Source organism: Pseudophryne corroboree, chromosome 1 (assembly GCF_028390025.1).
Source record: "Pseudophryne corroboree isolate aPseCor3 chromosome 1, aPseCor3.hap2, whole genome shotgun sequence".
Lineage (NCBI taxonomy): Eukaryota > Metazoa > Chordata > Amphibia > Anura > Myobatrachidae > Pseudophryne > Pseudophryne corroboree.
The window spans coordinates 26,092,389-26,107,578 of NC_086444.1; the positions used below are offsets into that span (position 1 = coordinate 26,092,389).

Here is a 15,190-nt window from a genome sequence, read left to right on the forward strand (position 1 = left end):
CGTTCGGCCGTGCGACTGGAATGTTCGTTACACTCTGTACAAACCCACGATGCTCATTGTACCCGTACGACGCGCCTGCGCATTGCGATGCATGCGCAGAAATGCCTATTTTTAGCCTGATTGCTGCTGTAGAACAACGGTAGCTAGCGATCAACTCGGAATGACCCCCAGAGGGCGAGCGATAAGACACAACAAGATAGAACCGTACAATACAGTGAACAGTACAATACAGCATAGCGTGGGCGCAATGAACAGGTTTAGAGACGCTGATAGAGGGGCGAACCATCAAAGTAGTGCAGTCCGGGTCAGAGAGGAGGTGGTGTGGGGTAAAGCTGGTGCACAAGAGAAGTAAGTAGTGAGTACAGGAGCTTACAATCTAATGGACGGGAGGGACAGATGACACTGGGAGAGAGCCAGTGCTCACAGTGTAACCATTACTCTCACGGATCTCTTTACCATTGTATGGGGCACTGGTTCTTGGTGTGTTACTGTCACTAGATGGCTGAGATGGCAGCTACCACTATGTAGCAGTGTTCCCTTGAATAACGTTCCAGTGTTGCTGCATGTAGCCGTTGCGACGCAGCCATCCTCTCATCCCAGCACACCGGCAGGACATGTGTCTGATGCTACCAGATTATGTAATCCCTTCCATCAGGATGTGTGACCTGCAGTCTGAGAAATATCAGGTGCTGTGGAGAAATTGCTCGGCTCCCCTTAGGGTTGGTACAGAACACTGCAGGCCCCTTCTTCCATCTCACAAAATGTTCTTTCCCTTATTTTCCCTTCATCTGTTCCCCCAGAGATATTTAGCGTACATGCTTCTGTAAATGATGAAAGCTGCTCCTGAAACCTAATTCTTGCATTAGAATCAATTTTTTCTCCGTTTCCCCCGACTCTCATTGTTCCCCGTGTTTTGCTCATCTGAAGAGTAACCACTAGAGGGCGCGTTTGATTCACGTTGCTTTCTCTGTGGATTTGACCAATCCTCTTCTGTAGATGCACATATGGCTGAATATTATCTTTTTATAGTTACAATTATGAGCAATTGGAGAAAATGACAGCTGAATTATGCAGTGTTCATTTTATTTGTTTTACTTTTACATTCTAAATTTGTGCGAATCTAAACATGAAATTAACATGAGCCGTTTGGAAAGATTCGCCCCCCCCCCTCCCCCTCCTTAGCCTATTCCCAGCGCAGCCACACTCCCAGTTACATGCTGCCTACCTCCATACAGAGCCGACGTGTCGCCTATTTTGCCTGTCAGGTTGCTGGGACGCATAGAGGAGCGGTGTGATTTACTAACAGGGGGGCAGATGTATTAAGCCTGGAGAAGTGATAAAGCAGTGATAAGTGCAAGGTGATAACGCACCAGCCAATCAGCTACAATATGTAAATCGACATTTAGGAGCGGATTGGCTGGTGCGTTATCACCTTCCACTTATCACTGCTTTATCACTTCTCCAGGATTAATACATCTGCCCCATGGGGAGAGAATACAGCCACCAAATTGCAGACGACATCCTATTCCCGCTTTTCTTATACTGTTAGTTTAGCTTGGGCAGGGAGAGCCTAATAGAGAAAATCAGATGTGTAAATATCGCTACCATAGAACGCGGTATTGCTGGTTTATTCTGTCCGACACGCTCTGCACTTCTGTGCTGTGCGGATGCTTTCAGTCACCCGACCTAGTGACCTCTGATTATCATGTGGGGTTTAGCCGACTTGTTATATATGTGGTTCCAATATCCTGGCCTATGTACCAGCTGCATTGTCTGAACGTTAGTGCGCTCGTGACTCCATTAGGGGTATTCTGGGTGGAGGCGTATAGTTGCGTTCACAGGTTACTCTGGTCATTCGTCACACGCTCCGAGTTATTGCGTAACTATTTATTCCCTGGAATGCTCTGGAGTTTACGGTAATTACAGATGGAATGTGTAATTTTGCACCTTGACAAAACCATGGGGCGTAGGAAATGGGGCGCAAATTGTGGATGCTGATTCTGAACTGAAAAAGAAAAAGCCAGTAGCTTTTAACCTGGATAGACCATTCTGCACTGCCAGTTGGGCAAATACAGTAAGGAGGGGAATTCAATAATTTTTTGTGCACGAAAAATGGGAGTTTTTCACAATTTTTTTTCTTTCTCTCAATTCAATTATCCCCCATTTTTGCACCAAAAAAATTAACTATTTACTGTTGAAAAGGACACAGGTCCGTGAACTTATCACAGATTCTAGGGGGGTATTTAATTAGTGCAATTTTTCGACCAGTTTTTAGGTCGAATTTACATTCAACTTATTCAATACCCTTGCCGTTTTTTACGACTGGTAGAAAAATCCGGCATTGGCGAAAACCACGTGTATCGGCGAATTCACCTCTGATACGCGTGTTTTGGCGAATTTGCAGGCGTTTTCACCCATTTTTGGGCGCAATTTTCGCCCATGCTGTTTCAACAAAAAGAAAAAAGTGAAACGTGGATTAATAAAATGGGTGAAAATGCCCACAATTGAATACCCTGTGTCGAATTAGTGCCGTTTTTTTGACCAATTTAATTGAATACCCCCTTATGTGTTTTCGCAGGCGTGATTGCAAAAAGGGGGCTGATTATCTGGGATTGGTAAGCTGGCCAGTGTCTGTGGGATACAGGCATACGCAGACAATATTTTCCCTACGTGCAAAGACATGGAACCCCCCGCCCTCCTTGCATTACAAACAGGTCTTGTCCATGTGTCAGTGTGGTCCCTTTAAGCCATACAGTTGTCTAGACAGCCCGTGTCACTCTGCTAGATATGACCCTGTTACGTTAGTGAATTTATCTTTCTTTTCCTTCAAGAAACTTTTCAGTGAAATCCCTTAACGACCATTTCTACCTCTGCAACAGCAGTACCGGGAGTGTCAGGAGCTGCTGGGTCTGTATCAGAAGTATCTGTCAGAGCAGCAGGAGAAGCTGAACCTGTCTCTTTCCGAGCTGAGCGCCAGGAGCAGCAAGCCGCAGCAGGTGAGCTCTCTGACTGCCCCCCCCCCCCCACCTGCAGCGCAGACAGCCCCCGTGATCTGTGCTCACAGACCTCTGCTCCCCCCAGCAACTCGCAGCCGCGCTGGGAAGAGGTTGAGGGGGAGGGGAGCTTGTTTGTTTCCTAATGAAGAGCAATTAGCACACCGTGTATTTACTAATACAGTAGGAAGGACATTTTAATAGTTGAATCAATTATGCAAATGTTCTCACCTCTGCGGAGGTGCAGATAATGCTCGTCGGACAGAGCGGGAAGTCTTTATAAATGCTGGATGTGTGTGGCCAGGGTTTGTAAGCTTTTAGGTATAGTATCCGTGCCTAATGGGAGAGCGTGGAGGGGCAACATACGCAGCGCTGTACCGGGAATCTGTGCCATCACTGTATCTCGCAATCATTTCATATTTATACAAACAGGATTCTTTTAAATGCAAAACAATCGGTTTTAAATTCTCATACAGATTTCCTCTCGCCATAAAGTGATCGTCACTACAGAACAAAGCATTATATGCCGGACTGAGGACTGTTATATAATGTTTCTCTGACGTCCTAGTGGATGCTAGGAACTCCGTAAGGACCATGGGGGATAGACGGGCTCCGCAGGAGACTGGGCACTCTAAAAGAAAGATTAGGTACTATCTGGTGTGCACTGGCTCCTCCCTCTATGCCCCTCCTCCAGACCTCAGTTAGATTTCTGTGCCCGGCCGAGCTGGATGCACACTAGGGGCTCTCCTGAGCTCCTAGAAAGAAAGTATATGTTAGGTTTTTTATTTTACAGTGAGACCTGCTGGCAACAGGCTCACTGCAACGAGGGACTAAGGGGAGAAGAAGCGAACCTACCTGCTTGCAGCTAGCTTGGGCTTCTTAGGCTACTGGACACCATTAGCTCCAGAGGGATCGACCGCAGGACCCGTCCTTGGTGTTCGTTCCCGGAGCCGCGCCGCCGTCCCCCTTACAGAGCCAGAAGCATGAAGATGGTCCGGAAAATCGGCGGCAGAAGACTTCAGTCTTCACCAAGGTAGCGCACAGCACTGCAGCTGTGCGCCATTGCTCCTCATACACACTTCACACTCCGGTCACTGAGGGTGCAGGGCGCTGGGGGGGGGCGCCCTGAGCAGCAATAAAAACACCTTGGCTGGCAAATCACAATATATAGCCCCAGAGGCTATATATGTGATAATTACCCCTGCCAGAATCCATAAAAAAGCGGGAGAAAAGTCTGCGAAAAAGGGGCGGAGCTATCTCCCTCTGGCGCCATTTTCTCTTCACAGTGTAGCTGGAAGACAGCTCCCCAGGCTCTCCCCTGTAGTTTTCAGGCTCAAAGGGTTAAAAAGAGAGGGGGGGCACTAAATTTAGGCGCGATATTGTTTATACAAGCAGCTATTGGGGAAAATTCACTCAGTGATAGTGTTTATCCCTACATTATATAGCGCTCTGGTGTGTGCTGGCATACTCTCTCTCTGTCTCCCCAAAGGGCTGTGTGGGGTCCTGTCCTCAGTCAGAGCATTCCCTGTGTGTGTGCGGTGTGTCGGTACGGCTGTGTCGACATGTTTGATGAGGAGGCTTTTGTGGAGGCGGAGCAGATGCCGATAAATGGGATGTCGCCCCCTGTGGGCTGACACCAGAGTGGATGGATAGGTGGAAGGTATTAACCGACAGTGTCAACTCCTTACATAAAAGGCTGGATGACGTAACAGCTATGGGACAGCCGGCTTCTCAGCCCGCGCCTGCCCAGGCGTCTCAAAGGCCATCAGGGGCTCAAAAACGCCCGCTCCCGCAGATGGCAGACACAGATGTCGACACGGAGTCTGACTCCAGTGTCGACGAGGTTGAGACATATACACAATCCACTAGGAACATCCGTTACATGATCCCGGCAATAAAAAATGTGTTACACATTTCTGACATTAACCCAAGTACCACTAAAAAAGGGTTTTATGTTTGGGGAGAAAAAGCAGGCAGTGTTTTGTTCCCCCATCCAATGAGTGAATGAAGTGTGAAAAAGAGTGGGTTCCCCCGATAAGAAACTGATAATTTCTAAAAAGTTACTGATGGCGTACCTTTTCCCGCCAGAGGATAAGTTACGCTGGGAGATATCCCCTAGGGTGGATAAGGCGCTCACACGTTTGTCAAAAAAGGTAGCACTGCCGTCTTAGGATACGGCCACTTTGAAGGTACCTGCTGATTAAAAAGCAGGAGGCTATCCTGAAGTCTGTATTTACACACTCAGGTACTAGACTGAGACCTGCAGATAGTGCTGCTGCAGCGTGGTCTGTAACCCTGTCAAACAGGGATACTATTCTGCGAACATAAGACGTCGTCTTATATATGAGGGATGCACAGAGGGATATTTTGCCGGCTGGCATCCAGAATTAATGCAATGTCCATTCTGTCAGGAGGGTATTAGAGACCCGACACTGGACAGGTGATGCTGACTTTAAAAGGCACATAGAGCCTTATAAGGGTGAGGAATTGTTTGGGGATGGTCTCTGGGACCTCGTATCCACAGCAACAGCTGGGAAGAAAAATTTTTACCTCAGGTTTCCTCACAGCCTAAGAAAGCACTGTATTATCAGGTACAGTCCTTTCGGCTTCAGAAAAGCAAGCGGGTCAAAGGCGCTACCTTTCTGCACAGAGACGAGGGAAGAGGGAAAAAGCTGCACCAGTCAGCCAGTTCCCAGAATCAAAATTCTTCCCCCGCTTCCTCTGAGTCCACCGCATGACGCGGGGGCTCCACAGGCGTAGCCAGGTACGGTGGGGGGCCGCCTCAAAAATTTCAGCGATCAGTGGGCTCGCTCACAGGTGGATCCCTGGATCCTTCAAGTAGTATCTCAGGGGTACAGGCTGGAATTCGAGCGTCTCCCCCCCGCCGTTTCCTCAAATCTGCCTTGCCGACAACTCCCTCAGGCAGGGAGGCTGTGCTAGAGGCAATTCACAAGCTGTATTCCCAGCAGGTGATAGTCAAGGTGCCCCTACTTCAACAAGGACGGGGTTACTATTCCACACTGTTTGTGGTACCGAAACCGGACGGTTCGGTGAGACCCATTTTAAATTTGAAATCCTTGAACACATACATAAAAAAATTCAAGTTCAAGATGGAATCGCTCAGGGCGGTTATTGCAAGCCTGGAGGAGGGGGATTACATTTACCATCCTCACCAGGAGTACCTCAGATTTGTGGTACAGGATTGCCATTACCAATTCCAAACACTGCCGTTTGGACTGTCCACGGCACCGAGGGTCTTTACCAAGGTAATGGCAGAAATGATGATACTCCTTCGAAAAAAGGGAGTTTTTAATTATCCCGTACTTGGACGATCTCCTTATAAAGGCGAGGTCCATGGAGCAGTTGTTGGTCGGAGTAGCACTATCTCGGGAAGTGCTACAACAGCACGGATGGATTCTATACATTCCAAAGTCACAGCTGGTTCCTACCACACGCCTGCTGTTCCTGGGGATGGTTCTGGACACAGAACAGAAAAAAGTGTTTCTCCCGCAGGAGAAAGCCAAGGAGCTGTCATCTCTAGTCAGAGACCTCCTGAAACCAAAACAGGTATCGGTGCATCACTGCACACGAGTCCTGGGAAAAATGGTAGCTTCTTACGAAGCAAAATTCCATTCGGCAGGTTCCATGCAAGAACCTTTCAGTGGGACCTCTTGGACAAGTGGTCGGAATCGCATCTTCAGATGCATCGGCTGATAACCCTGTCTCCAAGGACCAGGGTATCTCTACTGTGGTGGCTGCAGAGTGCTCATCTTCAAGAGGGCCGCAGATTCGGCATACAGGACTGGGTCCTGGTAACCACGGATGCCAGCCTTCGAGGCTGGGGGGCAGTCACACAGGGAAGAAATTTCCAAGGACTTTGGTCAAGTCAGGAGTCGTCCCTACACATAAATATTCTGGAACTGAGGGCCATTTACAATGCCCTAAGTCTGGCAAGGCCTCTGCTTCAAAACCAGCCGGTACTGATCCAATCAGACAACATCACGGCAGTCGCCCATGTAAACCGACAGGGCGGCACAAGAAGCAGGATGGCGATGGCAGAAGCCACAAGGATTCTCTGATGGGCGGAAAATCACGTCTTAGCACTGTCAGCAGTGTTCATTCCGGGAGTGGACAACTGGGAAGCAGACTTCCTCAGCAGACACGACCGACACCCGGGAGAGTGGGGACTTCATCCAGAAGTCTTCCAACTGTTGGTAAACCGTTGGGAAAGGCCACAGGTGGACATGATGGCGTCCCGCCTAAACAAAAAACTAGATATTGCGCCAGGTCAAGGGACCCTCAGGCAATAGCTGTGGACGCTCTAGTGACACCGTGGGTGTACCAGTCGGTTTATGTATTCCCTCCTCTGCCTCTCATACCAAAGGTACTGAGAATAATAAGAAAACGAGGAGTAAGAACGATACTCGTGGTTCCGGATGGGCCAAGAAGAGCTTGGTACCCAGAACTTCAAGAAATAATATCAGAGGACCCATGGCCTCTACCGCTCAGACAGGATCTGCTACAGCAGGGGCCCTGTCTGTTCCAAGACTTACCGCGGCTGCGTTGGACGGCATGGCGGTTGAATTCCGGATCCTAAAGCAAAAGGGCATTACAGAGGAAGTCATTCCTACGCTGATAAAAGCCAGGAAAGAAGTAACCGCAAACCATTATCACCGTATTTGGCGAAAATATGTTGCGTGGTGTGAGGCCAGGAAGGCCCCAACAGAGGAATTTCAGCTGGGTCTTTTTCTGCACTTCCTACAGTCAGGAGTGACTATGGGCCTAAATTTGGGTTCCATTAAGGTCCAGATTTCGGCTCTGTCGATTTTCTTCCAGAAAGAACTGGCTTCACTGCCTGGAGATCAGACATTTGTAAAGGGAGTGCTACATATTCAGCCCCTTTTTTGTGCCTTCTGTGGCACCTTGGGATCTCAACGTGGTGTTGAGTTTCTTAAAGTCACATTGGTTTGAGCCACTTAAAACTGTGGATTTGAAATATCTCACGTGGAAAGTGGTCATGTTATTGGCCTTGGCTTCGGCCAGGCGTGTGTCAGAATTGGCGGCTTTGTCATGTAAAAGCCCTTATCTGATTTTCCATATGGATAGGGCAGAATTGAGGACTCGTCCCCAGTTTCTCCCTAAGGTGGTATCAGCTTTTCACTTGAACCAACCTATTGTAGTGCCTGCGGCTACTAGGGACTTGGAAGATTCCAAGTTACTGGACGTAGTCAGGGCCTTAAAAATTTATTTTTCCAGGACGGCTGGAGTCAGGAAAACTGACTCGTTTTTTATCCTGTAGGCACCCAACAAAATAGGTGCTCCTGCTTCTAAGCAGACTATTGCTCGCTGAATTAGTAGCACAATTCGGCTGGAGCATTCTGCGGCTGTATTGCCGCATCCTAAATCAGTAACAGCCCATTCCACGAGGAAAGTGGGCTCATCTTGGGCGACTGCCCGAGGGGTCTCTGCTTTACAACTTTGCCGAGCTGCAACTTGGTCAGGGGCAAACATGTTTGCTAAATTCTTCAAATTTGATACCCTGGCTGAGGAGGACCTTGAGTTCTCTCATTCGGTGCTGCAGAGTCATCCGCACTCTCCCGCCCGTTTGGGAGCTTTGGTATAATCCCCATGGTCCTTACGGAGTTCCCAGCATCCACTAGGACGTCAGAGAAAATAAGATTTTACTCACCGGTAAATCTATTTCTCGTAGTCCGTAGTGGATGCTGGGCGCCCATCCCAAGTGCGGATTGTCTGCAATACTTGTATATAGTTATTGCCTAACTAAAGGGTTATTGTTGAGCCATCTGTTGAGAGGCTCAGTTATATTTCATACTGTTAACTGGGTATAGTATCACGAGTTATACGGTGTGATTGGTGTGGCTGGTATGAGTCTTACCCGGGATTCAAAATCCTTCCTTATTGTGTCAGCTCTTCCGGGCACAGTATCCTAACTGAGGTCTGGAGGAGGGGCATAGAGGGAGGAGCCAGTGCACACCAGATAGTACCTAATCTTTCTCTTAGAGTGCCCAGTCTCCTGCGGAGCCCGTCTATCCCCCATGGTCCTTACGGAGTTCCCAGCATCCACTACGGACTACGAGAAAAAGATTTACCGGTGAGTAAAATCTTATTTTTTGCACATTATTTGGTTGAACTGTCGGAGAGTTCCTGCGTTACCTCTCTGGGGAGTAAGATTCGGCAGCCTGGCGTCAGCGTATTGCTGATGTTTTGGGGACTTTATCCTTCCTTGAAATTCCTTACACATAGAATGTACATGGCCTTACCGGCTCGCAGCTGCGCAGTAACCCAATCGGCTGATTTCAGACTGCGCGAGTGTATTACCATAAGTGTTGCATACGCGTAGTAAAAGATCTCGCTAATGCAAAGTCCGGGGCAGCAGGCAAGGCAATGTAACACCACGCAGAGATCAACAAAAGACAAGTGATGATGGAAATAAAAAGGCAGAGAAATCTCTGCTGGAGAAAATCCGTTTTATACATTACTAAATATTCACCTAAGCTGCTGTTGTAGCCGAACCCTGGTGCAGTTGGCATAAATTGGGTTTCTCATGTGCACCCGTAGTACCAGTTTATCATAGCGTTGCTGCTCTTTTTAGGGCTGTAATCACCAAGAAGCTTTATGACTGAGTTTTGAAAGATGCACCCCGGGGGGGGGGGGGGGGTTGATGGGAGCGGGGAAGCTGTTACAGTTGTAGTGTGCAGTCATTTATACACTGGCCACTGTTGGTATGAAGCTCTACTACCCGCCAGCATAGCACCACACTCCCATGCATACGCGTCCTGCTCTATCACTGTTCGGGCTCAGATTATAGACTCCTCCTGTCTTCTGTAGTAGTGCCAACCTGAATGTATTTCCCCCACCGACAAGTCCAGGATTTAGGGATATCCCTGCTTGTGCATCGATGGTATACTCAAACTTAGGTACTAATTAAGTCATCTGTGCCTAAGCATGGATATCTGTAAAATCTGGACTGTTGGGTGCCTTGAGGGCCGCGTTTGAACCACTACGCTAGTTTAATGCCCTTCAATAAACAAAGTGACAGACACCGGTACATAGGGATGACTTGTAGGGGCTCCAGGAGCGTGGTCTTCTGGGTTATATACTGTATTATGGAATGTACTTTGTGGCATGTAACCAACGACATAGTTCTTTGTTATAGAACGCACAGTGATTATACTAACTGTAGTTCCGCTATGTCAGGTAGCTCTCTACTCCTGATCTGTAGCCGTGCAAGGTAGCACTATCTGCTAAATCTCTTATTGTGACTATTCCCAATAGAAAGCGCTCTGTTCAGTATAGGGCAGGGGTATTGCCTATCTGAATACATGTATTGCTTTTCTGATAATCCGTTCCAAGATCGCAAAGCCATAGCGCGTTACGGTGTCCTTAACAGAGCGCAGCTAAGTAAGCACACACACGTTACAGCGCGGTTTCACACGCAATATGCATGTATACATGTGATACTTATGATATACTGGCGTGTTGTAGTGGCAACATGACGCATTTAAAATGTACATTTCTGTATGAACCAATAAGTAAACTCTGTTATTCAGTGTTTCTCTATCTTTCCATTGGTAAAGCTTTGTTAAAGACTATAGTAATGACCCCACTCCATTACATAGAACGCCTTCCATATCTTTAGGGCCATGTCTCAATACGATCTGATCCAGACTGAAAAGCTGCGGTTGCAGTCATTTAAGCTGCTGTGAAATGCCAGCTAACAAACTGCCGCAGAAGGTCCAGTAATTCTGTGCGTATTACTTGGCTCTGTCATTGAATACTTTAATCAAACTTTCTCTATCGTCCTAGTGGATGCTGGGGTTCCTGAAAGGACCATGGGGAATAGCGGCTCCGCAGGAGACAGGGCACAAAAAGTAAAGCTTTTCCAGATCAGGTGGTGTGCACTTGCTCCTCCCCCCATGACCCTCCTCCAGACTCCAGTTAGATTTTTGTGCCCGGCCGAGAAGGGTGCAATCTAGGTGGCTCTCCTAAAGAGCTGCTTAGAAAAAGTTTAGCTTAGGTTTTTTATTTTACAGTGAGTCCTGCTGGCAACAGGATCACTGCAACGAGGGACTGAGGGGAGAAGAAGTGAACTCACCTGCGTGCAGGATGGATTGGCTTCTTGGCTACTGGACATCAGCTCCAGAGGGACGATCACAGGTACAGCCTGGATGGTCACCGGAGCCGCGCCGCCGGCCCCCTTGCAGATGCTGAAGTCAGAAGAGGTCCAGAATCGGCGGCTGAAGACTCCTGCAGTCTTCTAAAGGTAGCGCACAGCACTGCAGCTGTGCGCCATTTTCCTCTCAGCACACTTCACACGCAGTCACTGAGGGTGCAGGGCGCTGGGGGGGGGCGCCCTGGGAGGCAAATGTAACCTATATAAAGGCTAAAAATACCTCACATATAGCCCCCAGAGGCTATATGGAGATATTTAACCCCTGCCTGGATTCACTAAATAGCGGGAGACGAGCCCGCCGGAAAAGGGGCGGGGCCTATCTCCTCAGCACACGGCGCCATTTCCTCTCACAGCTCCGCTGGTCAGGACGGCTCCCAGGTCTCTCCCCTGCACTGCACTACAGAAACAGGGTAAAACAGAGAGGGGGGGCAAATTTATGGCGATATTTTGATATATATATAAAGCAGCTATAAGGGAGCACTTATTATAAGGCTATCCCTGTTATATATAGCGCTTTTGGTGTGTGCTGGCAAACTCTCCCTCTGTCTCCCCAAAGGGCTAGTGGGTCCTGTCTTCGTTAGGAGCATTCCCTGTGTGTCTGCTGGGTGTCGGTACGTGTGTGTCGACATGTATGAGGACGATATTGGTGTGGAGGCGGAGCAATTGCCAAATATGAGGATGTCACCCCCTAGGGAGTCGACACCAGAATGGATGCCTTTATTTATGGAACTACGGGATAGTGTCAACACGCTAAAGCAGTCGTTTGACGACATGAGACGGCCGGACAATCAATTAGTGCCTGTCCAGGCGACTCAAACACCGTCAGGGGCTGTGAAACGCCCTTTGCCTCAGTCGGTCGACACAGACCCAGACACATTCACTGACTCCAGTGGTGACGGTGACGAATCAACCGTATTTTCCAGTAGGGCCACACGTTATATGATTTTGGCAATGAAGGAGGCGTTACATTTAGCTGATACTACAGGTACCACTAAACAGGGTATTATGTGGGGTGTGAAAAAACTACCTATAGTTTTTCCTGAATCAGAAGAATTAAATGACGTGTGTAATGAAGCGTGGGTTGCCCCTGATAAAAAGCTGATAATTTCAAAGAAATTATTGGCATTATACCCTTTCCCGCCAGAGGTTAGGGAGCGCTGGGAAACACCTCCTAGGGTGGACAAGGCGCTAACACGCTTATCTAAACAAGTGGCGTTACCCTCTCCTGAGACGGCCGCACTTAAAGATCCATCAGATAGGAGGATGGAAAATATCCAAAAAAGTATATACACACATGCAGGTGTTATACTACGACCAGCTATAGCGACTGCCTGGATGTGCAGTGCTGGGGTAGTTTGGTCAGAGTCCCTGATTGAAAATATTGATACCCTGGACAGGGACAATATTTTACTGTCGTTAGAACAAATAAAGGATGCATTTCTTTATATGCGTGATGCACAGAGGGATATCTGCACACTGGCATCACGGGTAAGTGCTATGTCCATTTCGGCCAGAAGAGCTTTATGGACGCGACAGTGGACAGGCGATGCGGATTCAAAACGACATATGGAAGTTTTGCCGTATAAAGGGGAGGAGTTATTTGGAGTCGGTCTATCAGATTTGGTGGCCACGGCTACAGCCGGGAAATCCACCTTTCTACCTCAAGTCACTCCCCAACAGAAAAAGGCACCGACTTTTCAACCGCAGCCCTTTCGTTCCTTTAAAAATAAGAGAGCAAAGGGCTATTCATATCTGCCACGAGGCAGAGGTCGAGGGAAGAGACAGCAACAGGCAGCTCCTTCCCAGGAACAGAAGCCTTCCCCGGCTTCTACAAAAGCCTCAGCATGACGCTGGGGCTTCTCAAGCGGACTCGGGGACGGTGGGTGGTCGTCTCAAAAATTACAGCGCGCAGTGGGCTCACTCGCAGGTAGATCCCTGGATCCTGCAGATAATATCTCAGGGGTACAGGTTGGAATTAGAGACAGATCCACCTCGCCGTTTCCTGAAGTCTGTTTTACCAACGTCCCCCTCCGAAAGGGAGACGGTTTTGGAAGCCATTCACAAGCTGTACTCTCAGCAGGTGATAGTCAAGGTACCTCTTCTACAACAAGGGAAGGGGTATTATTCCACTCTTTTTGTGGTACCGAAGCCGGATGGCTCGGTAAGGCCTATTCTAAATCTGAAGTCCTTGAACCTGTACATAAAGAAGTTCAAGTTCAAGATGGAGTCACTCAGAGCAGTGATAGCGAACCTGGAAGAGGGGGACTTTATGGTATCCTTGGACATCAAGGATGCGTATCTCCACGTTCCAATTTACCCCTCACACCAGGGGTACCTCAGGTTCGTTGTACAAAACTGTCACTATCAGTTTCAGACGCTGCCGTTCGGAGTGTCCACGGCACCTCGGGTCTTTACAAAGGTAATGGCCGAGATGATGATTCTTCTTCGAAGAAAAGGCATATTAATTATCCCATACTTGGACGATCTCCTAATAAGGGCAAGGTCCAGAGAACAGCTAGAGATGGGATTAGCACTGTCTCAAGAAGTGCTAAAACAGCACGGGTGGATTCTGAATATTCCAAAATCCCAGTTAATGCCGACAACTCGTCTGCTGTTCCTAGGGATGATTCTGGACACGGTTCAGAAAAAGGTTTTTCTCCCGGAGGAAAAAGCCAAGGAGTTATCCGAGCTTGTCAGGAACCTCCTAAAACCAGGAAAGGTGTCTGTACATCAATGCACAAGAGTCCTGGGAAAAATGGCAGGGTCGCATCTTCAGATGCACCTGCGGATAACCCTGTCTCCAAGGACAAGGGTGTCTCTTCTGTGGTGGTTGCAGAGTGCTCATCTATTGGAGGGCCGCAGATTCGGCATACAGGATTGGATCCTGGTGACCACGGACGCCAGCCTGAGAGGCTGGGGAGCAGTCACACAAGGAAGAAACTTCCAGGGAGTATGGACGAGCCTGGAAACGTCTCTTCACATAAACATTCTGGAACTAAGAGCAATATACAATGCTCTAAGCCAGGCAGAACCTCTGCTTCAGGGAAAACCGGTGTTGATCCAGTCGGACAACATCACGGCAGTCGCCCATGTGAACAGACAGGGCGGCACAAGAAGCAGGAGTGCAATGGCAGAAGCTGCAAGGATTCTTCGCTGGGCAGAGAATCATGTGATAGCACTGTCAGCAGTGTTCATCCCGGGAGTGGACAACTGGGAAGCAGACTTCCTCAGCAGACACGATCTTCACCCGGGAGAGTGGGGACTTCATCCAGAAGTTTTCCACTTGCTGGTAACCCGTTGGGAAAGACCAATGGTGGACATGATGGCGTCTCGCCTCAACAAAAAACTGGACAGGTATTGCGCCAGGTCAAGAGATCCGCAGGCAATAGCTGTGGACGCGCTGGTAACGCCTTGGGTGTACCAGTCGGTGTATGTGTTTCCTCCTCTGCCTCTCATACCAAAAGTATTGAGAATTATACGGCAAAGAGGCGTAAGGACGATACTAGTGGTTCCGGATTGGCCAAGAAGGACTTGGTACCCGGAACTTCAAGAGATGATCACGGAAGATCCGTGGCCTCTACCTCTAAGGAGGGACTTGCTTCAGCAGGGTCCCTGCCTGTTTCAAGACTTACCGCGGCTGCGTTTGACGGCATGGCGGTTGAACGCCGGATTCTAAAGGAAAAAGGCATGCCGGAAGAAGTCATTCCTACTTTGATTAAAGCAAGGAAGGAAGTAACCGTGCAACATTATCACCGAATTTGGCGAAAATATGTTGCGTGGTGCGAAGATCGGACGATTCCTACATTTCCTGCAATCAGGATTGTCTATGGGTCTCAAATTGGGATCTATTAAGGTTCAAATTTCGGCCCTGTCGATTTTCTTTCAAAAAGAATTGGCTTCAGTCCCTGAAGTCCAGACCTTTGTTAAGGGAGTGCTACATATACAGCCTCCTGTGGTGCCTCCAGTGGCACCGTGGGATCTCAATGTGGTTTTGGACTTTCTA

The 15,190-nt window shown here is 48.5% G+C and overlaps 1 protein-coding gene across 3 annotated transcripts in view; it reads left to right on the top strand.

The window, feature by feature from the left end:
• The window catches only part of KIAA1328 (KIAA1328 ortholog), a 363,237-nt gene that overhangs the window by 142,723 nt on the left and 205,324 nt on the right, over nucleotides 1-15,190 (top strand). For all 3 annotated transcript variants that reach the window (XM_063958050.1, XM_063958033.1, XM_063958040.1), the window contains one exon: nucleotides 2,869-2,996. In XM_063958050.1, the coding sequence (XP_063814120.1) occupies nucleotides 2,869-2,996 (128 nt within the window). The remainder of the gene's footprint in view (nucleotides 1-2,868; nucleotides 2,997-15,190) is intronic.